Source organism: Passer domesticus, chromosome 6 (assembly GCF_036417665.1).
Source record: "Passer domesticus isolate bPasDom1 chromosome 6, bPasDom1.hap1, whole genome shotgun sequence".
Taxonomy (NCBI): Eukaryota; Metazoa; Chordata; class Aves; order Passeriformes; family Passeridae; genus Passer; species Passer domesticus.
In genome coordinates, this window is record NC_087479.1 from 14,921,783 (window position 1) to 14,947,787 (window position 26,005).

The window sequence follows — 26,005 nt, forward strand, 5'->3', positions numbered from 1 at the left end:
TCTACACTTAGTTTAACATTAGTCTCAGCTAAAGGACACATCAAATATTGTGCTTGGTTTAGGACACACATCTTATAAATTCAAGTATAACAAGACCTTTATGTAAATTAGATTTTTTTTTTTTTTTCCTTAAGCGAATCAAGTTGCTCAACAAGTGTCAGCTGTCAGGACACATTCAGACCTTAAAGTGGGAGAGTATTCGAGTTTGGAGATAACTGAATCATGGACAAAAGAAAAATGGAGTCAGGAATTCTCTAAGCATCAGGTAATGTATTAAGTAAAAACTATAAGCAAAGCATACAGAGAGTCAGATTGGATCAAAAGTGATTCCTTCCAATTATGGATTCAGTCTTCTTTAAAAAAAAATCCAGCGTATTGGAATATTTGTACGTTAATTTTGAGGCAAATATGTGTAGGTGTTTTCAGGTTGTTCTCAGAAAGCCATCATCTAGGTCCTTTATTTTCAATCTCACTGACTTGTTCATTATGATGATTGCAGAAGAAATTTCGAGTGTGCATACTGTACTTTAAATGATGTTTTTTTTTAAATGTTAGGGTTTTAGGGTTTAATTTCTGGTGATTAGTAATGTTTTATGAAATATGTCTGGGGAACTCTGACAGAAGAAAGTGTTACTATACTTAGTGAAGTTCAGAGTGAGTGTAAAAATAATAAATAACGATTCAATTTTATCAACAAACTCAATTTTTGTGTTAGTGTACAAGAAATAAGCTTTTTCTTTAAAAAGAATTCTGATAATGTCCTGCTTATGTTACAGCTGCAGATAGTTAAGACTTTATGAAGGTCTTTCTTGCCAGAGACATGATAGTGGGACGTATATAAGGACACTAACTTAATTTATTAGGATTATTTAATGATACTTGTTCTGTGTGGTCTGGTTGCTGTTGAGATTGTCTGTTCTATTCATTTTTTAACTAGGCCTGTGCCTGGAGAGATACAGGCACATATATAAATACAGCCCATTCAGAGATGGCTTTCTCCAGTAGAGAATGTTTTAGTCTGTTTTGTCCTTACCTGGTGTAGGTATGTCAATAGGGATTAATATTTGCCAATGCTGTCTCACAAGACTTGCAGAAAACTTTTCCTCCTTCACCTTGACCTCTGATAGCTTGTATTTTTCTTGTAGTGACATTTTTTTCTTTTCAATCTAGGTTCTGGTTATGACATGTCATGTTGCTTTGACTGTTTTGAGGAATGAGTATTTATCCTTGTCAAATATTAATCTTCTGGTGTTTGATGAGTGCCATCTTGCAATCCAGGATCATCCATACCGTGAGATTATGAAGGTGCATTTATTGTGTGAATGTTTAATACACTTGGTTGAGGAAGAAAAGTCAGAGAGAGAATTGGAAACCGTTTAAGGCAACTTTTGCTATCAAAAAAGATATTAGTGGAACCAATGTTAGCATGTTCCTGGGACTGTGAAATTACTGTATTAAGACTTCAGTGTTACTAGTGGTAGAAGCATAGTGTATTTACTGTATTTTACAGTGGGGATTAAAGACACATCTCTTTAACAGAGAAGCTAAATTTATTTAATTAGGGGAATTTTAAAAATTAATTAATAAAATATTTTAGTTAGGGAATGGGATATGCTAATCAGTTTTTATTATTTTTAAAAATGCTGATCTCTAAAGGTGTTACTGGGGCTCTTTACATATTATTATTGGCTCCATGTCGTTTTTGGCTTATAAGTGAGAGATACCTGCATAATAAGTATCTTTCCAAATCTCTCTACAAGTGTATGTGCCTTTTTATATGGCGTGGAAATATTATGTTACCTATTGTAGGTGTGACAAGAGTATTCTGTTTAATGCTGTTTCCATTTTTCCAAGTTGCAAATACTTACCTTTAAATGTGATGGCTGTTTAACTTCCACTCAGTAGAACAGAAAATATTAATTCAATGTTTGGTACCTTTTGCAACACCTGCTATTGAAATAAAAGTTTCCAGCCTAAGCATTAAAAATTTGTAGGTAGATTAACAGGATACCTTTTGTAAATAATTTAATTTTACTTTATTTCACAGATCTGTGAGGGTTATCCATCATGTCCTCGAATTTTGGGATTAACAGCTTCCATTTTAAATGGGAAATGTGATCCTGCTGAGTTAGAGGAGAAGATCCAGAAACTGGAGAAAATTTTGAAAAGCAATGCTGAAACTGCAACTGATTTGGTGGTCTTGGACAGGTGTGTTTTATAATGATTGTTGGTAAATTAATGCCTGCATTTTCGTTTTGGATAGAGGAATAAACTAGTAGCAATATTTAGTCTTCTAAATTTTAGAAGAGTTTGTGTGTATATGATGCTGATATTCCATTTAGGGTGGAGATAGAATGTTAAATGGCTTTTGAGTGTAAAGGCTGATTTGCCTTGGTAGGGGGAGATTTTCTGTTGCTAAAAAGCAAAACAAAAGATACAACAAAACAGATCCTCTAAGAAAAAAAACCCAACACAAAACAACCAAGAAAACCCCTCAACACACCACCAAGCTAAAAACCTGACATTTTACGAAATACTTCTGAACTTTTAAAATGCACTCTTTTGTGTGGAGTGAAAGTGTTTTACATCCAGTATATGCCATAATGTCACTATTTAGGAAAATGTGGCAACATCCACAGTACTCTTGTGCTTTAATGCAAGAGAAGTTGCCTTTTTTTTTCTTTTCCCCCAAATGCATAGCCTGGGTTTTAAGGCCTAATGAAAGATAGAGGGAGATGAGAGGAGGTAATAAAGACTTAAATAACAGAGCAAGTGAGTTACAGAATCTAGAATCATGTGAGTGTTGTTTAAACTAAAGGTGGTGATAATGTAATAACTTCTTGTAGGGGAAAGTAGGGTGAAATGATTGCTATGCAGCATGTTTTCTTCTACCACCTGTACTGTATTGTTGAGTTTCAAATAAAGTTAAAGGTTAAAAGTTATGGAACAGGTGTTTTATCCATGCATAAATGTTTTAAATGCATTTTTTAACTTGTCTAAACCATTTCCTTTTAAAAATTTCCTGCTGCCATTTAAGAATAATTACTTTACTTGTGTAAATGTATTTAGAGACATAAATTTACATTATTTTTCTTTTTGTATGGCAAGAGAGTGCACTACTGAAAAACAAGTGAAGATGTTGAAGTAATTAGAATTTGCTTAAATTTCCAATATTTGAAATGAGAGTAGCAACATTAGCCTTCTTTTTAAGGGCATATTAGAACAGTATCTAGAATTAAGTAGTTCAGTATTTTGGGAGGTGGAGGTTTTTCTGAAGTGTTTAACTGTATAATTTTTAATAATTATTGATTCATAGTGGGGAAACAAATGTTCTTGAATACACATCATGTTGCTGTTGTGTTTGCTGTATAACCTTAAGAGCTGAAATAGTTCTGGCTTTCAGAAGCTGTGTTTAACTTGATCTTTGCCCTCATTAAGATATACTTCTCAGCCATGTGAGATTGTTGTAGACTGTGGACCATATACTGACAAAAGTGGGTTGTATGGAAGATTATTAAAGGAATTGGATGAAGCACTTGCTTTTCTAAATGACTGCAACATATCTGTACATTCAAAAGAAAGAGATTCTACCTTAATTTCTAAGCAGGTAAGGATATCGAGAAGTATGAGAAACCTGGGGAATAGAAATCTTACTGCTGTTTTTCTTTGCCATGTATGTTATGTAACTGAAACCTCCTTAGCTAGCCATCCTTTGATTATCTGAAGAAAAAAGACTTCTGATTTTTGTTCATTAACATGCAGTTGTTTCCATAAATGAGTGGGGCTTCACTATCAGGCATTGATTAGAATTCCATTCAGTTTGACATTGAGATTTGCTTAAATCACTAAAACAAACCCTGATGTTGTAGGTCCTTTTCTCTGAGGTCAAGAATCTGACATTTTCACGATCTCCTATGACCTTTGAATAATTCAATACAGAAGAGGAAATAATGCTTCAGGAAGAATTTGGACTATTCCCTATTGTATTAAAATATGGTAAAGAAAGAATTTAGGCAGAAATTCCAGCCAGAGATGCAGTGTCTGTAATTTATCTTAGAACAATGTTGAACTAGTGTCACACCTTGTTGGAACAGAATTTGAATCTCAAGTCTTGCTTGACTTTCTCTGTGTTTGGCCCTGTCCTGACCTTTAGCAGAGGATGATCCAGAAGGTGTGGAGTGTTTAGCAGGGACCTTTCACACAAGGGGTCTCGGTACCTTTTTTAACCCTGCTTGGCCTTCCTGGTTTGGAATTACCTGCTAAATTCCAACTGTGTAGGGATGTAAGTCTTTGAACAAGAAGTCAGCAGTGAGTCACTACTGTGACTATTCCTGTAATAATGCACGAGAAATTTGGAGAAGATATTTCTTTCTTCAGCCCAAAATATTCCAGTTTCCTTTAACGTTCTCAGAAACTGAGGACTCTGACACTGTCTATAGAATATTATTTGTGCCAGAGGGAAAGATGGTACATAAGACATCCTATCACAGTGCATGGGAATTGGAAGTCCCAGTTACTTTTGTGCTAAACTTAAACCATAATAGGCTTAAGTACATAAGAAATGCTGTCTGGAGGCAATCTTCATGACTTGCAGAGTCCAGAAGAAGGGATTAACTGCTCTATATCTAAAGTTTGTAACCCTCTGTGCTTGTTTTAAACCAGTAGCTCTCTGAGAAGATGGAGGCACCATATTAAGAAAAGAAATGAGTTTGAGACTGAGGTGCTTTATGTCTTGGCAGTGTAGAGTATCAAGCCTCTGTATTGCAGTTACAACTAGTCTAGATAGTTTTGCCCTTGAGTCTTAGAACTAATAAGCTCCACAGTAGATAGGATAGTATCAAGAGGATGATAGCCTGTTCTTTTTTTCCTCACAGAAGGGAAGGAAGAGAAATTAAAGTAGCATCTGAAAACCAGTGTCCTGTTATGGTACCACTGTAGTTGTTCTGTTACAATATAGGGCATCCAAATGATAAGTCCTTTTAGTGGTGTTACCCCATTTCTTAATTCTAGTTTATTGTCTGACAACTTCACTCTTCCAGAGGAAACAACTTCTCATAAGATTATGATGGTACTCTAATGCCTGTTCTGTTTCCTATGAGTGAGGATATAGTTTTCTCCTTTTACTGTTGCACCCACACATACAAACCACTGTTCTGTTTTTCCTTTGAATGCACAGACTTCCTAAGGCTACTTTAAGGCCACCGTGCAACTTTCTGGTTATATTCTTCTGAAACCCTGCCTGCTGTCAGTAGTAAATAAAGTAAAAATACCCAGTAAAGTGTTTTATTCTGTTAGTTCTATGTTATATAGTAACAATAAAAAGTTTTGCTTTGTTTATATAGCTGCTACAAAAAGTATTCTTCTTTTTAGTATAAATTTAAAATTGCAGTTCTACAAAATGGCAAAATTTTGATTAAGTTTGGGGTTTTTTGGAGATTCAGAAATGTACAGTTTGAAGTTGATTGGTAGTAATTTAAGGGGGAGGGGGGAACTTGCTCCATTAGAAACACCAAATTTCCCAAGGTCATCTAAATAAGAAAAGCAGACTTCTGAATATTTTTAAGTAGAAAAATTGCCATAATCCTTACAAAGACTGTGCTGTAAGAGAAAAAAAGCCCCTAGACTTAAATGAATAGTTCATGAATGTACTCTTTGAACTGATACTTGAATTCATTTGTTGTAGATATTGTCAGACTGTCGAGCTGTGTTGGTTGTTCTGGGACCGTGGTGTGCAGATAAGGTAGCTGGGATGATGGTGAGAGAGCTGCAGAAGTATATCAAACATGAACAAGAGGAGCTGCACAGGAAATTTTTATTGTTTACAGACACTTTCCTAAGGAAAATACATGCACTCTGTGAAGAGCACTTCTCGCCTGCCTCACTTGACCTGAAATTTGTGACCCCAAAAGTAATAAAGCTGCTTGAAATCTTGCGCAAATACAAACCATATGAACGGCAGCAGTTTGAAAGTGTTGAATGGTATAACAATAGGAATCAGGATAATTACGTATCTTGGAGTGATTCTGAAGATGATGATGAGGATGAAGAAATTGAGGAGAAAGAGAAGCCAGAGACTAATTTCCCATCTCCCTTTACTAATATTTTATGTGGAATTATTTTTGTGGAAAGAAGATACACAGCAGTTGTTCTAAATAGGTAAAGCTTTTTATTAAAAAAAAATATTCTGGAGGAAAAAGGCAGACTCAACTGCCAGGATGTTGTTATCATGAATATGTAGGGGATTGCCTTGTATTTTCAGAACTCTATTCATAAAGTTGATTTAGGAGATCATATGGAATATTTTTAAAGCATATGAGAAGTATGTCTTTGAAAGTTGTACTCAAGGACTTGTTTCAGACCTGAGCTTTTAATTTGATTCTTTTAGAAGGCAAAATGTGAAATACTGTACTAAACCTGTAAAATAAGTATATACTGATTTGTTGCAATTGGTCTTTAGATTTATATTTTCCATGGATGTTGGAAACTTCTCTAGCCTACTGAGTTCAATACTTCTGGACATCTCACCATTACTAAACCACAATATTATATGATCCAAGTGTAGAAAAAATCAAATTTACCCTTGCACAAATATCTCTCAAGATTTACCAGTACTAGTTTCCCAGTTGATGTTGATAAAGCACCTATTTAGTCAAACACTAAGTGCTTTCTTCAAGTCTCCACCAAGAAAAATATGAATGTGGGAGTATTTGCCAACTGGCGGTATTGTAGTTCCTTATCAGTTCCTATTCTTGAATGTGATAAATGTTACTTATGTATAACACTTAATTGTTAAAAGCCATTTTGCCAGAAGCTGTGAATGACATGATTGATTCAGCTATCCTGGTTTTTGTTTTGGATAGGTTTCTCAGATAGTGTAGCAAATGTCCTGTGCCAGGTGTTCATTGCATTCTGGATACCTCTAAATCTAACCTCTCTCTTGGTTTTTGCTCGTGTTAATAAGTGCGTAACATATCCTTTGATCTGCAGACTTGTCTATTTCAACTTTTGTCAACTTTTATCTTTTCTCTTTTCCTTTTTTTGCATTTTAAATATGTTCACATAAATCTGCAGTATGAGGCAAACCAAGCTGTTTAGCAAAATGAACATACTCTGTTAATAAGTCCTGAAGAAATGACATTAACAGTCTTTTGCTGAGCTGAAATGAGTATTTCATTACCCTACAGGGAATGAACAGAATTCTGAAAACTTTTTTCTTCTCCATTCAGTTATGAATGTGATTTAAATCATACTGGTTTTCCACTGTGAATTCAGTCTTGTATTCTGTGATTTATACACTATACAATATCCTGACTGCTGTTGAACCTGACAGAATACAGAATCTAGATTAAATAGGTGATCAAATGCTGCCATCTTTGAGCTTTAGGCACCTTTAGTAGAGGTTATTTGTGGCAAAATACAAAACTATATGTAACTTCTTATCCCCTTCTTAAAGCTAGCTGCCAGACTCTCAAGATGTTCCTTTACCTTGTGTAGCACCTGATTTCAGAACACCTGGTGTTGTATTGACCATCAGACTGGAAGCCTTTGGTGGAGAAGCTCACTGTAGGCCCTCTTCAGCAGAGTGCATTTAATTCAAGGGCCTCTGCTGATGATAGCTATACCTAGGCTGTATGTAGAGGAAAGACTTTCTACTGAATGAGAAAGTCATGAGTGTTTGAATTAGTCTATCACAGCTATTTCCAGGAATGGAACTGAGTTAAAACAGAAGTATAACTTTTCTTAAAACACATTTATTGTCGTAGTATTTAGAATACCATTTCATAAAATCTAGGATGACTGAAGAAGGGCAAAATTCATGGCATGAGTTGTACTTTCTGTCTTTATTATTGCCCTCAGTTGGTGGAGTGGCTTGCTCTGTGTTTAAATTGATGTATACAGTTCAGTTCTGGTGCCTATAAACTTCTTTTCAGAATAGAAGACATTTTCTAAAGCCCAGTTCCCTTCCATTTGCATTATAAGTGTCTCTTAGCTCCCTTCAGAGAAGGGTTTGAAAGCAGAAGTTTGAAAAGCAGAAGTTATCTGTTTGAAAAACACCAGCTGTTACCTACCACAAATAGTTTTTTTTAGTCACAAGTTTGAAGTCCTGTATGTTTCTCTGGAACTTGGTGAAGATTTGCAATGAAATGTTTATTCAGATGCTTTTTATTGTCTGTTTCTATACAAGTAAACTGAAGTAAGAATGTTTGAGATGTTTAGTAGGTACTCAATTTGTATGACCTCACAGAAATGCCATGTCAAAAAAGAAATAAAAAAAATATTTCTGTGCAGTTATTAACCCATATTTTCTTAGAGTGTCTGTCTCAAGAGCCTAGACTGCATACAGAAATGTAACTCCATTTGGCCTTGAACTAACAAACCACAGTTGCACTTCAGCACAAGAGGGTCCTTCTAGTCTTTCCCTAAGGATGGCAAGCTGTATGCCTGTCTCCCTGTTCATTCTGTTTTAACAGATTGCAAAGGAGGAAAGCCTTCAAGGTGTTTTATGTTCCCAGAAATTTTGTTTAAAATGGGGACTAGGAAAGGGGGCCAGACTTCAGTATTTTCCCAAGGGAAGAAGGAGCAGGGAGAACTTTCCCATTTTCCCTCTGGTTTGGCAGCAGCTTGCTGGGCAGATGGTAGGCTTGTAACTGGGGACTGGCACAGCATCCATCTACTTCTGTGTGAGGCAGAAGTGCTAGAGATTTTTTGGGGAAAGGTTCGAGTTACTGCTGGAGGTGTAGAGAGACAGGCTGTTCTTTGGCTGTGGGGAGCACCTGGTAATGGACATGATGGATGAGCTTTGAGCAGAGTAGTAGTGGGATGACATGTGCAAGGGATTATTTGTTGTATATAATCCCTTGGTTTTTATTGGCTCTCCTGTTCAGTTTTATTGGCTGATTTATTTTGTTGCAGTTGAGTAATTCCAAATTCTGTTTATCCTGAAAACTGATCAACTAATGATGCTCAGCATACTTACTTTGATTGCACACTGTAATTGTGGTTTTAAATCCATAAATGCCTCATTTTTAGATTTCATACATTATTTAGGTGAGCAGTCTTCTGCTTTATCTGTGAAATTAGAACACTGCAGAAGCCAGCCTTTTCTGCTTCTGTAACATAAAAAATAAACTGAGCAGAAATAAAGTGAGATCATGAAAGTTCCTCACATCCCTGTTGATTATTCCTTTTCAAGAATTGTATCACATCCTCTGTTTGGGTTAATTTCACAAGTAGTGAACATGTCACTCTGTAGGCTGAGCATCACTCTTGAGAAAAACAGGTCAACATTTTGTCACCAGTATACTTGAACAGAATATATATTCTAATATTAAGTAGAATTACAACCTTACATTTTAACCTAGAAGTCAACAAACATTTCATACTGAAGAAATATACTTTTGTTGAGGAAGCAGATACAGGTTTTTCTTCTAAAATCAGCTAGAGCCTACAGAAAAAGATTAACAAAATAATTTTGAATAGAGTGCTTTAACAACAGAGAGCCTTAGAGTAATAGGTTGGTTTAAAAATATCTAATTTTAGCATGATAGTTCTGAAATGTGTGTGATGCATGAGCACTCCTTTTGTTTCTGTATGCAGTCTGTCTTGTGGTAACCTTACAGTGGTTTTTGAGAAGACTGCAGTCAATTAATGCGTTCACATGACTTATTTGTCATGCTTCCACTTTTCCTTTTAATATAGGTCTTATAAATAATAGATTTTCCTCCATTTTGTAGGTTGTGTACCTTCTAAAAACACGTGTAATATTTTTAGGTTGATAAAAGAAGCTGGCAAGCAAGATCCAGAACTGGCTTACATCAGTAGCAATTTTATAACTGGACATGGCATTGGCAAGAACCAGCCTCGTAACAAGCAGATGGAAGTAGAATTTAGAAAACAGGAAGAGGTAACTTCAAGAAAAAAAAAAAATTAAACTGGCAGCACTCTTTTTGTGTGTGTGTGTGCCTTTGAAAACAAAACAAATCAGGGAGGGTCTGGGGCACAGTCACTGGAAGTTTATAGCTTCTTTTTTTTTAACAAATATGCTTACTTACTGGATATACAGATGTTGTTTGTAAAACAGTAAAAGTATGTTTGGAGACATTGCTATGCCACGTTACACAAACAGAAATGAAAACTTCATGTAAATTCATGTTTATATCTAGTCAGATCATTATCTAATTTTTCTGCATTGTGTTAGTGGTAATATAATAATATGTTAAGAATGTAAAGAATGTCAGGCTTACTGACCTTTTCAGTAGTTTAGCTGATTTTAATATTTATCTTTTCTAAATGTGAATTTGGTTAATTAGTGAATGTTGAAATGTTTAAAAAACCCCTGATTTTACATTATTTAAAGCTCATCCTGGTTGGGTTATGCTCCAGACACCACACTTTTCCTTAGTATTGTTTCATGTATAATATAAATATCAGAAATGCCAGCTCTAGAATGTGCTCTACCCCCTGAGGATGCTTCAGCCTCAGGAATGTTTGGGAAAAGATAATGTCCTGAAAGCATAATTTGTTTTTTCTTTAATAACTGAAAACTTGTAAGTAAATGCGGGGGATCCTCTCCTTTGCTAGGGGTTATAGTAGCTTCTTAGACAAATGTAATTCCACATACCTGATTTTATTCATAGAAATCCACTGGTTCTGATAAACAGTCTTGTTATGTTTCTGAAAAGATCTTTTATAATAGTTTTGTATTTCCATGTCTTGGGGGTGTTTGAGCCACTCGTCTTGGTTTTATTGTTTTTTGTTGGATCTTATGATGGAATCAACTAATTGTTGGCTGGACTAATATGTAAAATTTGTCTTCATTACTTTTTCAGGTTCTTAGAAAATTTCGAGCACATGAGACCAATTTACTTATTGCTACTAGTATTGTAGAAGAGGGTGTTGACATACCAAAATGCAACTTGGTGGTGCGTTTTGATTTGCCCACAGAGTACCGTTCCTATGTGCAGTCAAAAGGAAGAGCTAGAGCACCCATTTCCAATTACATTATGTTAGCAGATACAGACAAAATCAAAAGTTTTGAAGAAGATCTTAAGACATACAAAGCAATTGAGAAGGTATGAGGTCAAAGGAATGGGCCGGGGGTTTTAAGTGTATTTTAGTACTTTTTCAGGGAAAAATCTCTTATCATGTTCTTTTCTTGAAATGTTAAGATCCTCCGAAACAAATGCTCAAAATCTGTTGATGCCAATGAAACTGAAACTGAACCCATTGTTGATGATGATGATATCTTTCCACCCTATGTATTGAGGCCAGATGAGAACAGTCCAAGGGTTACTATTAACACTGCTATTGGACACATAAATAGGTAAGAGGTATATTCACTTCTTACTTCATATCATTCAATAAAAGGTTTCTTAGTTCATCTTGCAACATGGATGCATGGGCCGTTATACACATTTCCTCTTGAGCATCTTGACAGAATCTTCTCTCCTGAAGAAAGTGGTCACAGAGGTTTGAAGGGAGTGTTTGCTTTCTTTATCCTACCAGAGGTTCTAGCTCTGTTAATAAATGTAGTGATGTTGATCCCTGTTTAAGTAAATGCTTCTCTGAAAACATTCAGCTTCAAAATATGTAGTAAATTTGCATTTTTGCTCTTGTCAAGCTAGTTTTAAAACAGTTTTAAAAATAAACTGTTAAAAGTGTAGCTAAATCTTCCAGTTCTAATATTCACATTTGTTAGTAGCAGTCTGTTGTCATCTTTACAAACAAAGCCACAGTAACTAAAGTCCACCAGACAGGATGGGAGCTACTCAAATAGTAACTGTGTATATGGATGGTAATTAGAGGAGGTTCTCAGTGATAGGAAGGCAAAAAAGACAAGGAAGAAGATCCAGGGAGCTGTGGACCAGTCAATTTAACTATAGTCATATGGAATGCTGTGGACCAAGTCCTCATGGCAACAGTTTTTAGGTCCGTAAAGAAAAGGGGGTTGGCAGAAACCAACCAGGTTTTACTGAGGGCTTTTCATCTCCTGTGTCATGAAGTGGTTGACTCTATGAAAAGCAGTGAATGTCATTTACTGAAGTAAAGTTTGTGATGCAGTTGCCAAAGTACTACCTTAGTAGCTAAATTCTAGAGATGCCAGCCATTTTGATGGACTGCCTGGTAAATAAAGCCTCTCAAAGCAGTCAGATTTGAAGCATGAATGGCAGATGGTTAATAATTCAGAGGCTGGCTGGCGGCTGTGCCATCACTTGTGGACTGTTAAGAGGTCCAGCACAGTTTAACATCAGGATGTTTGCATTTAATACCAATCTGGGAGGGAAGTCAGTACAATGGAGGAAAGGCAGGAGGGGGAAAGCCATGATAAATAGGAGGAATAAGACAACTGGCAGGAAACAGCTTTGTGCATCATTACAAGCTGGAGTGACCTTCCTGGAGACCAGGTTTACAATAAAGGACTTGGAGGTCTTCTGCTTAGAAGTTAGTTGAATATGAGTCAGTAGTGTACCTTTACAGTGCTCAGTATGCCTGAAATCATCTTGTCTAGCATTCATACCATTAAGGTAATGTTCCACTGAAATGTGTTTAGATTTCAGTTTGCAGGTTTTGACAATGTGTAAATGCTTTGTCAACTCAGGTACTGCGCTAGATTACCAAGTGATCCATTTACACACCTGGCTCCCAAGTGTAAGACATGGGAACTACCTGACCATACGTTTTACTCTACTCTCTACCTGCCGATCAACTCACCTCTTCGAGCTTCAATTGTTGTAGGTATTTGGGCAAGGAAAAGCATGGAAATACATAAATATTTTGGGCTAAGAACTGGTCTGTTAGTTTCACTGCTGGTAATGAAAACCAATTTTTTCTGTATTGTGCTCTCTAACTGGTTTTAGATCAATGTCTGTTTTTGTTATAATTCATTTTCCATCAGTTACTGTTTATGCCAAAGGCAAAAATATTTAGATATTCTCCCCTGTACATTTTTGTTTCATGCACTTGTCCTTTATTAGTTTTGATCAATAGTATAGTTGAGTTCTTGTAATTTTGGTTTCCATGGTAAAGCAAGCTTGAATATCTTCAAAAAACTGCCATCAATGTGTTTTTTACAAAAATTTTGTTTGCCTCAAATGATTGTGTTAAACTAAATATATATAAGTAACTTGCTAGTAAACCAAAGTTTTTATGAAGTATTTAAATGTTTATAGGGCCCTCCAATGAGTTGTGCAAGATTGGCTGAGAGAGTTGTCGCTCTTATTTGCTGTGAAAAACTGCACAAAATTGGTAAGAACTGGAAAAACAATCTCTTAAAGTATATTTTCTAGTTGAGAAATTGCATGTGATATGGATGTTGTATGGATGTACATGCCCTTCTCCTGTAGCCATCTGTTGCAGCTTTCTTTCACTTGCCTTGTTTTGTGGTGCAGTCATGTACTTAATAATTTAGTTTACACCTTGTAAGCTGAAGTTAAATTTTCCAGGGAAATCTGGTTATTTAACAAATTTTGTTTCAAGCAGCAAAAGCAACATTAATGCAAGTGACAAAGATTTTTGGCATTGAATATACTTAACAGGGGAAAAGAGCCTTGTTCTCTAGAAGATACTGATTATAGGTCAGGAACTACATCATACAGCCAAAAGAACATGGTTTTTAAAGTGAATTGTGACAAAATATAAAACACAACCCTAAATTTATTGCTTTCTCTACTGTATTCCAAGTCATGGTCCAAAAATAGGGCATTGCAGGACTACTTCAGCTCTTTTTTCTAGTAAGGATGATCAAGCATATTCTTCATTGTGGAACTTTTAAAAGATAATTCTGTGTTACTTTTTTTGATGAAGTATGGAAGTATTTATGTATTTTTTAAACAAAAAAAAAGAATGGTAGGTCTGGGGTTTGTATTTTTTTTTTCTGAGTTAAGCCTTTTGAATATTGAATTCATACCAACAAATATATCCAAGAATGGCACCCTGATGGTGGCTCAACCCAGTGTTGGAATGCACATTCAACAGCAGTAATTTACTTTTTAGAATGATAGAGAAATATAAGTTTTCTTTCTTCCTTTGTATAACTCCATATGAGTGATTAAAGTAAGTGTTTCAGTCAAAGATTGCTTTTGGGCAAAAAGAATTCTTGAATATTTTTGTTAAAGAATTCAATTTTTTAATTAAGTATAAGAGGTTTTATTTACTACAAATAAGCATTTTTTTCCAAAATTCAGTCTTTATCACTCTTTCCCCAGAGTTGCACTTTTGGACTCTTGCAGTAGTCTGTGTATTTTAAAACCTTACATGTGAGGTGTTTTCACAAGCAATCTCACTACTGTGTAGTATCTGAAGGAACCAAGATTTGATTGTTCATAATGCTATTGCTTTGCATTCTTTCATAATATTCAGGTGAACTGGATGATCATTTGATGCCAGTTGGAAAAGAAACGGTTAAATATGAGGAGGAACTCGATTTACATGATGAAGAAGAAACCAGTGTTCCAGGAAGGCCAGGCTCTACAAAACGAAGACAGTGCTATCCTAAAGCTGTTAGTATCACTTACTGCTGTCCAGATCTCTGATCTCTGCTTTATGTACTAATAAGACACACTTGCCAACTCTTAATCTTAGCTGATTTTGGAATTTTTAGAAGTCTTGTATTTACTTTGGTGTTCTAATTCTGTGGAAGCCTGCAATGCTGAGTTTATGGTACCACATGCTTTGGAAGCATGTCTGTAAGTTCAAAAAAATATTCACTTTCTTTAGGGCTTGTCTTGCCTAGTATGAAAATAACTGTGAAGAAAACAGTCCTGCCTTAATACTCTGTAAGATCTTTACCTTATTACTGGCTTTCAGGACAAATAATTGAACACTAAAGATGTGCCCTGGGCTAAATACCGATATATGTTTGGAGTTTTTTTTGGATGCCTGGTTTAGTTTGGCACGTTTACTGGTTGAACACAGAATTTCATAATTCCTGGTTTAAATCTTAGAATATCGAATAAGTGTACCTGCTTTTTTTTTTTTACTTTTAAAGTAATTCTAGATATTATACTTAATATTATACTTGATCTCTTGAAAGGGTCACACAAAACGGCTCTATGTTAAGTAATGTATTCACAGTATGTTACAACAGATTTCAACCACACCAGCTTGTAAAATTGGACTTCTTAAATAGTATTTGTGGGGGAATTGGAAATACTTTAAGAGAAAATAGAGAAAAAAAGCTCTGTAAGAGTGTTTTGCAACTACTCTGGAACCTTTCTTTTTCCTCTGCATTTGTTACAGGTTCTGTCTAAGGTCCTTTGAAAAGACAGGTAACTCGTATAGAATCTGATAATCTTTGCATTTTACAAAGATACACAGTTTGCATTTTTGCACAGTATTTCTTGTTACAAGTGCTTTTCTCTGTCCTTTTGCCTCACTAGTGACTGTTGGAATAGGGTGATTCATAAAATGCAAGATTATGGTATCTCATTCAGAGGAGCTGATTTGTCAAGTGATGCATCATTCTTTCTCAGTTATTTCTTTTTTAATAGGGAATCTAAGAATACTTTCCCTTGTCTTTGTCCCAGCTTCTCACATCTGGAAAAGAAGCTTTGGCAAATGTTTAAGGTTTGCAAGATCCTCTTGGGTTTAATGTAGTTATTAACTTTATGAGTAATTTTCCATTAAGCCAAGGCCATAGTTTTACTGCAGTGTAACTTTAAAATCCAGGACTACAAGTATTGCAATTTAGTTTTAGATAAACAGGAGGATCATTTTGAGACCTGCAAAGTAATGAACTTCTACCAAACATAAAGCATGGTTTCTTAACGTCTATGACAAATATGAGCAGCAGAATTAAAAGTGCTTGTGGCTGTTGCGAGTATTCATGTCTGCCAGCTAGAATTGTAATGAGAAAACTCCTATAGTGTAGTGCCTGGGTAAAGGGCCAGTGTATTGAGTTGTGTTTGTGTGTTTGTCCCAAGTGTATCAAAACATTTTAATACTTTTAAATAATTCTGCTGGAAAAAGAGTCTGTATTAATGAAGCTGTAAGTTCAGTCAAGCTTTTTTTTTCCCCGAGTACACACGCTTTCCTTTTTACCTTTTTTTTTCCCTGTTCTACTGTTAAGTTCCAAAGGTCTTTGGCATAAAATGTGCTCTAGTGTTACTGGTTAAATGCAGACATTTGCATCAAAGCTTGTTTCAGTCTGCCTGAAGTGAGGAGAGGCATGTTTTGCCTCCATCCACTACTGCAGAAAGCAAGGTCTAAGCATACCCGAACACAAGATTAAAATCCAAACAATGTTAAATAGTGTGATCCAAAGCGATAATACAGCTTTATATTTTATAAAATAGGAAGGAAGAAGAGAAAATAGAGAAGTAGGAGAATGCCCAGAATAATTACAAGAAGAGCAGGAAAGGGGCTACCAGAACCATGGCGCTGGCTTACGGAGTGTGATGTGTCTCTCTCCAGTGAAGTCCCTCCCAGAGCTCACAGGGCAGTGTAGGACAGCACAGACAGCAAAGATTCCTGCACTGTATAGATGTGGCGGCACCTGTGGCAGGTTGGGCACTTGATTGTAGAGTGTTTTGAGAGTGGCAACAACACATCCACCTCATAAATTTCATTGGCTTGCTCTCATGATGTATCAAAAATCTGCTACTTGCTTGCTTGATATATCAACTACAAGCTATTTTGATAATTTTCAAACAGGATGCTTAATTTTCTGAAACAAAGCAGTTTCTAAGGCTTTTGTTAGAGGCAATTTGAAACTTGATTTTTCAAACCTTGATCTTCAAAGAGGCAATGGAGACACATTCCTTAGACATGTTCCTTACTTTTTACTCATTCATGACATTCCACCCTGTGGTTCTCCATTGCCTTGAGGAACATGGATGTAGTCTTCTTCTCCCATGGTGGTGATACAAGTGTAACAAGCAAGGAGGGAAAGCAACATGAATAAGCATGTTATCATGCACATAACCAGGCTAGTGCCAACAATTAAAAATACAAATCCATTGACAGCTGCAAGTCCTAATTTGTGCTAACCACTTTCCCCATCCTGTAAGCTCTAAAGACTTTAGGAGGGTAGTGACCCATGATCTAGGCTGTGATCTATCAAACCAGTCTTGAAATAGTTCTCCAGCTTAATCACTTACTTCTTTCATCTTGGCTCATGCCTCCTCAGTGAAGGATGAGGCATTATGGATGGCAGTGCAAGAACACTCAGTTGCAGGGAGAATGTGCTGGAAGCAATACCCCTTTGTTTTTCAAGTAGTCAGTAACTGGGGCGATCTGTACTTGCTCCCAGGGGTATGGGGTGAGGCTTGACATTGGTTACAAGAGAGCAAGGAAGAGTAGGGGTGGCACCTAATACGCATAGATGGTGAGTTTCTTTCCCAAGCGCCCATATTTTACCTTCTTTGTCAGTCCACGACTTTCTGTTCAGGAGGTCCAGTCCTAATAAATTTGTAGGGAAGTGTCCCAAAAGTATTAGAGTTTCAATCTCTTTCTCCTTTCCAAGCAACCAGTGCCTTACCTTAGCAATCTTTTGAGGTTGGGCGTGTCCAAATGCACCCACCACCAATATACCTTTATTTGAGGGAATGATTCCATGTGAAGAGGCATCTTCAATTCTGAGGGCAGACATTTGAGCTCCAGTATCTACTAGAAAAGTTACAGGAACTCTATGGGGCCCAATAGGACAGGTTATTAGTAAGTCTCCTTTAGAATTTTTGGTAAGTCTTCTTATGAAAAGCCCTCTGTCCCCCAGTTCACTACTGAGGACAAAGGAAATCTCATGCCTGCTATGCCAGGCTGCTGGCCAAACATTTTTGCTTAAGAAAGAAAACACTGCTTGAGTCCAGAATAATTTTTTTTTTGTTCCTTATTTTTAGCAATGTGTTTCCAAATAAACCTAAGACGATTTATTCAAAGAATTAGGTGAACTTTGCTGATCTTTATCATGTTAATGTTTTTTTCTTTTTTTGATTTTTTTTTTCAGATTCCAGAGTGTTTGAGGGATAGTTATCCCAAACCTGATCAGCCCTGTTACTTGTATGTAATAGGAATGGTGTTAACGACTCCTCTACCTGATGAGCTCAACTTCAGGAGGCGAAAGCTATATCCTCCTGAGGATACAACAAGATGTTTTGGCATATTGACAGCCAAACCTATACCTCAAGTAAGGAATTTATTTGCTTTCCTCATTCTGCATGCTTTGCAACCTGTTATTTTCCACTTACTCCCCACCCAACAGAGTGAAGAATTGGAAATGACCATAAATTATGCTTGTATCAAGTAACCTTCATAAAATAAGCAACATTATGTATCCAGTCAAGTCATCACTTCTTTTTCTGTCTTTAGGGATAATTATCTATTTTTGCCAAACTTTTGGTTTAGAAATTTAGTATTATACATTGGCAAATTCAAGATGTCCCTCCTTTTTTATATGAGGTATGGTAGGAGTAGCCATACCAGCTACGGAGGTGGCCTGCACTTCACTATGTTATCTATACAAAAGCTAAGGTAGCAAATTCTCTCAGCATTCCTAGTCTGCAGCAGCAGAAAAAGTGGGCCATGTTAATTGAATTGGCACCTCTTGCTTCAGAAAATTTTAATAGGTATTTTCTGTTGGTGCAACTCAGCTGAGGGTGATTTTTTCAAATTGTATTTTCTGCAGTCCATATAAGATGTTTCCAAGAATATTGCTGGTTTTCACATTTATTACTTCATAATAGAAAATACTTCATTTTCTACGTAGCTTTTATAAAGAGAAGAAGTGTAAAACACTATTAAAAAAACCAAATCAGTAATTCTTTAACATTCAGAGTCTCATCTGTAATTGAAGGGTCATCACAGTTCAAAATTCTGATCCTGTTTGTTCTGATTTGCTGTAGGGTCAGTCAAGCATTACCTCAGAATCTGCACAAAACAGACAGTACTCTGAAAAGGAGTCCCACTTTGGATTTTCTTTGTGATTTCTTTTGATTTTGTTCTTGTTCAGATTCCTCACTTTCCTGTGTATACTCGCTCTGGAGAGGTTACAATATCCATTGAGCTTAAGAAATCTGGTTTTACTCTGTCTCTGCAAATGCTTGAGCTGATAACACGACTCCACCAGTACATTTTTTCACATATTCTTCGTCTTGAGAAACCTGCACTAGAGTTCAAACCTACAGAAGCTGATTCAGCCTATTGTGTTCTACCTCTAAATGTTGGTAAGAACAAAACTTTTGTAATTTACAGCTTGTCAGAAAAGTTCAGCCTAGAAAACTGAGTTATGCATTTTCCTTTTTAAGTTGATGACTCCAGCACTTTGGACATTGACTTTAAGTTTATGGAAGACATTGAGAAGTCTGAGGCACGTACAGGCATTCCCAGTACACAGTATACAAAAGAAATGCCTTTTATTTTCAAGTTAGAAGATTATCAGGATGCAGTTATCATTCCACGGTGAGTGCTCTACATAGTGTAAGTGTGTACCTATTGTATTTATACAAACACTTGTAATAAGGACGTGTTAATATATGCAGCAGAATTGCTTTTTAAGAACTGTATGCTATTAGTCTGAAGGTATGTGGTAGCATTTTGAATAATTTAAAGATTTTTTTAATTAGTAGTTAGTCTTATATTAGTAGAATTTAAATTCTACTAATCCAAGTTTCATTACATTTTTATAAAGAATAATAGAGCTTACTACAAAACTTACATACTATTCTGATAAAACACCAAAACTTTGTCAAGAAGTGGCTTACTGAAACCAGTCTTAGTTTGGAAGATTTGCATGGGAGTCCTGTTCTCTGATTACTGCTTATGCACACCAAAGGCCTGCTAAAGGAAGGTATCATGTTGGTAGATGGGAAAATTAAATGGGATGAAGACCATTTAATAGAATCTTTGTATTGAGTGATATTCACTTTATGTACTGGATACGCAAAGGTTCTCCAGAATTTGTACACTTTGTGGACGCTTAATTATTCCCTATGGACCAACTGGCTTCTGCTATACCTAGTATATTGTAAACAGTGGTACCTGCTGAATATATGGAGAGGATAAATTTAAGTTTAAACTTTGTTTTTTGGCCTCAGCTGTTTCAGACTTTTTTTTTTAAATTTAGCGTGTAAATTTTGAAAAAAAAATAGTGTGTAAATTTTATTTAGAGATACTATTTGTTTAGAGTTTCTATTTAGATATTTCAGTAGAAACTTAAAATGATAGATGCAGCAGGTCAAAGTTTGAAATAACTTAATATGCAAATCTAATTGTTGAATATTTTTTGTATTATTTTTAAAATTATTATTACTGTTCTTTTTCGGGCATGTTTATCACCATAGCCAATGAGCTCATTTCCAATGAGCCTTGGTAGCCACAAAAAAGATATTGCCACAGTCTGGCTTTAATTTTAATATTCTGCTTGTAATGCAAGAACTTCACTGTCCTTGAAAGGCTTGTGAATTTACCTTGCTATGTATTTGAGGTTTTGTATTTTAACTTTATATAGAGGATGACTTGGTTAAAGTGCCGCTTTAGACCTAGAGTAGTACAGTCTTTGTACACAGAGGAACTCATTTTCTACTGATGTAGAATACCGCAATGGAGACCAGATGCTAAAAAGCCAAATTATCAAACTTAATTGTTAGGGGTTTTGAATTAAGAAGTTACCATTTTTAGCATTACTGTTGTCCAGAGCTTGATTTTGTATTATATATTGAAGACCTAAAGCCTTCATTTAATTTAAGTGTTTATCTATGTAGAGGCAATTTCACAGATTATAGATTGACTTTATTATTCTTTGTCTTAAAGCACATTTTTCATTTAGCATTTGAGTTAGCTAGATAAATGATTTCTACAACAAAAAGAACCCTCATTAGCCAAAAACCTCAAGTGCACTGTTTAACACTTAATCTCCTGACCATGTTAGAACACAAAGAATTTAACAAAAACTTTACTGTAATGCCAAAATATTTTATTTTTTTTAGATACAGAAATTTTGATCAGCCTCATCGATTCTACGTAGCTGATGTATACACTGATCTTACTCCACTCAGTAAATTCCCTTCCCCTGAATATGAAACTTTTGCTGAATATTATAAAACAAAGTATAATCTTGACCTTACCAATCTTAACCAGCCACTGCTGGATGTGGACCACACATCTTCAAGGTAACAACATTCATATTTTGTGTCTGATGTTTGTAGTTTGACAGTAAAGTGCATATTTTTCTTTAAAATATCGGATGAAGCTGAGAGTTTGAGTCTTCCAAAATAATTACTGATTTTTTTTTCTAGAGAGATACTTAACTTGTGTAACAAGAACCATGATTTGAATCTGTTTTTTTTCTGAGGTAATGGTGCTGTCACTTCACAGTGCATTGAAGTTGAATACTAAGAAACTTAAGAAAGTTTAGGCTAGTAAGTTCTAGTCATTAATTGTGTACTTACACCACAGTATTTTCACATGGTTTTTAGACTTAATCTTTTGACTCCTCGCCATTTGAATCAGAAGGGAAAAGCACTTCCACTAAGCAGTGCTGAGAAGAGGAAAGCAAAGTGGGAAAGTTTGCAGAATAAACAGGTAAAATAGAAGCATCTAATTCAAGTGGACTCTCTTAATAGTGATCTGATGGCTACCTTTACAAGGAATATTCTGTTCTTCCCCCTCCTCTCCCAGATACTGGTTCCTGAGCTCTGTGCTATACATCCTATTCCAGCATCATTGTGGAGAAAAGCAGTTTGCCTCCCCAGCATCCTTTACCGCCTGCACTGCCTTTTGACAGCAGAGGAACTAAGAGCTCAAACAGCAACTGATGCTGGTGTAGGGGTTAAATCACTTCCTGCAGACTTCAGGCATGTATTTTTTCAATAGGTATTTTTCAATATGATGTGTAATTTACAGGGTGGAAACAACTATTACTGCATGAATTATGAAACTGTTAACTCTTGTTTAACTCATGGCACTTCTCAGTGAAACACAGGTTAAAAATATTTGATTGTGACAAGTGAAGTTACATACTGCGGTCACTGTTGTTTTCAAAAGGCTGTGGCTCTTTTTAAACATGTATGTGCACGTAGAATCTTCCTGTCTTCTGCTAATATTTTTTGTTAACAAACCTCCTGTTTATCTTTACAGATATCCTAACTTGGACTTTGGATGGAAAAAGTCTATTGACAGCAAGTCCTTCATCTCTCTTCCTAACTCCTCTGTAGTAGAGAATGAAAATTACTGTAAGCACAGCACAATTGTAGTCCCTGAAAATGCTGCACATCAAGGTGCTAATAGAACCTCTTCTGCAGAAAACCATGACCAAATGTCTGTGAGTTACAGAACATTGCTCAATGAGTCACCCAGTAAACTCCAAATTGATGTCTCGGTAGAACTTGCAGCAATTAATGGTGTTTCTTATAATAAAAATCTTGCCAATGGCAATTGTGATTTAGTTAACAGAGACTTTTGCCAAGGAAATCAGCTGAATTACTGCAGGCAGGACATACCTGTACAACCAACTACCTCATATCCCATTCAGAATTTATACAACAGTGAGAACCAGCCCAAGCCCAGCAATGAATGTACTCTACCGAGTAATAAATACCTTGATGGAAATGCTAACAGATCTACCTCAGATGGATGCCCCATAATGGCAGTGACCACCAGTACTTCAAAAGCTATTAATCTTTCAAAAGACAGAGCAGATTCTGAAAAGAGCCCTTGCAGTGGGTACTCCTCAAAAACTCTCGGTCCTAATCCTGGTCTCATTCTTCAAGCTTTGACTCTTTCAAATGCTAGTGATGGATTTAACCTGGAGCGACTAGAGATGCTTGGTGATTCATTTTTAAAGCATGCCATCACTACATACTTGTTTTGCACTTACCCTGATGCTCACGAGGGACGGCTGTCATATATGAGAAGCAAAAAAGTAAGTAGAAACAATCCAGTCATACTATGTAGAAGGCATGCTGTAACAAGCCATATAAATGAAATCTTTGCCAGAAGGTTGGATGGGAACAGATTGATTTAATTGCACAGCTTTGTTCATTATACATTGAGTATCATGCATATTAGGAATAAAAATTCAGGTCTGTGGGCTTAATGTTGCCATAACTGTGATTGATTGAAACTGTTTTCTGCAATTCAATTTGAAATCTGAACCAGCTCATTACGGATTGAATGAAACTAAAAGTTCCGTGTTAATGAGAACATTTGGTGCACTGAACCTCTAGAGCGGTACTGGGTAGAAGCTCTTTAACAGCAATGCTTGAATGAAGCATTGAATTAACAGCACAGAGCCTTAGTTTGCATCATTACTTGACCTTTCCTTTGTTTCCTCAGGAAGAGATTCCCTTGAAGTTTTTAGTATCTTACTTAAAAATGAAACAACAAAGAAATCTTAGAGTTTTGTTGCAACAAAGCTTGTAAAAGTATTTTAGAGTAAATGTAAACAGTAGGGAGCAGAGTCTTTAGTTCTGCTTCTGCTACAAAAATCAGCCATAAAAACTTTTGTTTGTTTTTTCTTCCAAATGAATGTGATAATTTCAATTGAATGCCAAGGCATTGACTGTTGACCTCTATAAAATGCATCACTCTGAAAATTAAATTATTGTATAGATTAGTCTTGGAAGATAAAGATGGCTAAATAAGTTACACTTTCAAATTAAAGAAGTGCTTGAATATTCAAGTTCAAATTTCAAGACTTTAAAACATGCAAAGTGCATTTAAAAAGAGAAAACAAAGATCATTGGTTGATAGTTAAAAAGGAAAAGGAGATATATTTGTAGCCGAGAATGCTTTTTTCCCTTCTGTTTAAAATACTTACGATCATTTTCGAGGCTATCAAAATAGCATCTGGATTATGACTTAATTGTTACATGGAACTCTTTTAGAACTTTCTGCTGCCAAGGTTTAGGTCAATCTACCTATAAATAAGAGTTTTTCACTCCAAATGTAGTCTGAATGGTGATTATTTATACTGGTAATAGATTACACTTTTGCAAGTTTTATTTACTATTATTTTAAAAGTAGAAATCAGTTTGTTTTGTGAGGAGAATGTAATATATTAAATTTCTTTAACTGAAACAGTCACATATAATATGCTTGGCCTCAGGAAAAAAAAAGGAAGATGTGTATCTTGCTATGAGTTGGTTCTACTGTAATATGAAGGCTGAACTCCATTTAAGAGTTGGAGAAAATGCATAATAATATAAGATCCACCTTGAATCATAACGGTTTTTTGCTCCTTTTGCCTTTTAGCCTATTTATGTAAATGTATGTCCAAAGGTTTATCAGAATGTTCTTCTTAAAGGTCAGCAACTGTAACTTGTATCGCCTTGGAAAAAAGAAAGGACTGCCAAGTCGCATGGTGGTGTCGATTTTTGATCCCCCCGTCAATTGGCTTCCTCCTGGTTACATAGTAAATCAGGACAAGAGCAACACTGACAAGTGGGAGAAAGATGAAATGGTGAGAATTTATTTAACTATGTTGACAAGTAATTTTTTGTGTGTCTGTATTCTTTCACCCCTACCTCATCCTACCACACTGGTTATTTTGCTGTTTTCAGCAAAGGTAAATTTTCTTTCTAAAACTTCTCTGTAAGAAAATGAGAGGAAAACTGATTCTAACCAGAACCTGAAGTAAGGAAATTTATTACACATCATCCAGTATTGAGTGTAGATATTAATGGAGAAGCAGAGAAGAAAAGCTTTTCTGCCATATTTACCCTCCTCTCTGGAGTTTTTCAGAAGTTTGTTGGAAATTTTAAATGGTATTATCATCACTGCTTTAGCTGTAATATGTTCAGGCAGAACATTATCCTCTTTATAAGAGTTCACCTTTACAAAATATATGAAAAAGAGTTGGTGTTTTCCATAGTACTGAGGCAAATTGAAGAGTAGAACTGGCTTGAGAGAATGTTCAATATTAATGGCTGGTGGCTACACCATGAGCATGACTGAGAGCTGCTTCTCATGTCAAATACAGTGCTGGCTTAAGCTCTCTCACTGTCTGACATCCTCACTGTCTTATAAAACGCTTCACAATGACAAATCCTAATGAGGAAAGGTTCACACTATTTTCTGACATTCTGGGAGTAGAAGGACATGTTCAGAATTACCAGCAATCATAGCAGTCAGTAACATGACCTTAGTGTTTCAGACTGGTTTGGGGTTCAGGGGAAGGAGGTGGAAGGACATCTTTCATTTCCCAGTTCTGAAGACCACTCTCAGACTGTGGAACCACCAGAGGGCACATGAGAGTACTGTTAGTTGGATGTACTGTGCAAATAAATGTTTATTGCAGAATAAAACAACCTGATTATTGTGGTTCTGTACTGTGCCAAGATTTCATTTCAAAGAGACTTCCTGCTATACCTTTCTGGGGAATGAGATAGTACTTTTGGGACTGAAGCTAATTGTTGGTTTTCAGAAGGTTTCAGTTTTCCACGACATTTCAGTGGCCACTTCCTCTGTGCTAGTCACTGTTTATTTGTAAATAAAAACATACAATTTCAGACAAAAGTGCAGAGAGTGATGCAGCTAAATAGTGAGGGTGGGGGATTTATGCCAAATAGATATTTTGCTTTCCTGCATGTAAATTTTATTCTCCATCCATGGCTGATGGTCTATAACTGAAAATAGAGATCTCATTATCACAAATTATTACTAAAACATAGTCAAAGTGTAGTATTTATCAAGCTTTATGAAAGGGAAGAATCTTTCTTCATTCATTTAATCAAGTGGCTGATTTCCAAAAGAGCATTAAAAAAGCGCTTAATGTGTATTTTGTGTCATCTTTTAATTGGCAATAACTTCCTGAAAATTAGTCAGGTATTGTTTAAGAAGAAAATCGTTCTTCTGGGGTTCATAGTTGATTTTTCTGAATGCTAATGACAAAAGAATTAATGATCAGAATTGCTTTCTGTTTCCTTTAGCCACTGCTCATCCTTATCACTTCTAATGTACAAGAAGTAATGTACAGACAACGTTAAGATAGTTCATGTAGCTGTCCTGCTACTTAAAATTTCATTTTATGAAATTTGTGAATGAAACCGTGGTAAAAATTTATAATAATTTGTTC

At 35.8% G+C, this 26,005-nt stretch overlaps 1 protein-coding gene across 5 annotated transcripts in view; it reads left to right on the forward strand.

Moving 5' to 3' along the window:
• Window positions 1-26,005, forward strand: part of DICER1 (dicer 1, ribonuclease III) — a 66,508-nt gene that overhangs the window by 27,761 nt on the left and 12,742 nt on the right. For all 5 annotated transcript variants that reach the window (XM_064423480.1, XM_064423484.1, XM_064423479.1 and 2 more), the window contains exons 6-24: window positions 135-265; window positions 1,171-1,305; window positions 2,048-2,208; window positions 3,439-3,607; window positions 5,684-6,156; window positions 9,772-9,904; window positions 10,830-11,072; window positions 11,169-11,323; window positions 12,599-12,731; window positions 13,170-13,245; window positions 14,359-14,498; window positions 17,942-18,121; window positions 18,944-19,157; window positions 19,239-19,392; window positions 20,919-21,101; window positions 21,408-21,513; window positions 21,610-21,785; window positions 22,069-22,852; window positions 24,236-24,391. In XM_064423480.1, the coding sequence (XP_064279550.1) occupies window positions 135-265; window positions 1,171-1,305; window positions 2,048-2,208; window positions 3,439-3,607; window positions 5,684-6,156; window positions 9,772-9,904; window positions 10,830-11,072; window positions 11,169-11,323; window positions 12,599-12,731; window positions 13,170-13,245; window positions 14,359-14,498; window positions 17,942-18,121; window positions 18,944-19,157; window positions 19,239-19,392; window positions 20,919-21,101; window positions 21,408-21,513; window positions 21,610-21,785; window positions 22,069-22,852; window positions 24,236-24,391 (3,902 nt within the window). The remainder of the gene's footprint in view (window positions 1-134; window positions 266-1,170; window positions 1,306-2,047; window positions 2,209-3,438; window positions 3,608-5,683; window positions 6,157-9,771; window positions 9,905-10,829; window positions 11,073-11,168; window positions 11,324-12,598; window positions 12,732-13,169; window positions 13,246-14,358; window positions 14,499-17,941; window positions 18,122-18,943; window positions 19,158-19,238; window positions 19,393-20,918; window positions 21,102-21,407; window positions 21,514-21,609; window positions 21,786-22,068; window positions 22,853-24,235; window positions 24,392-26,005) is intronic.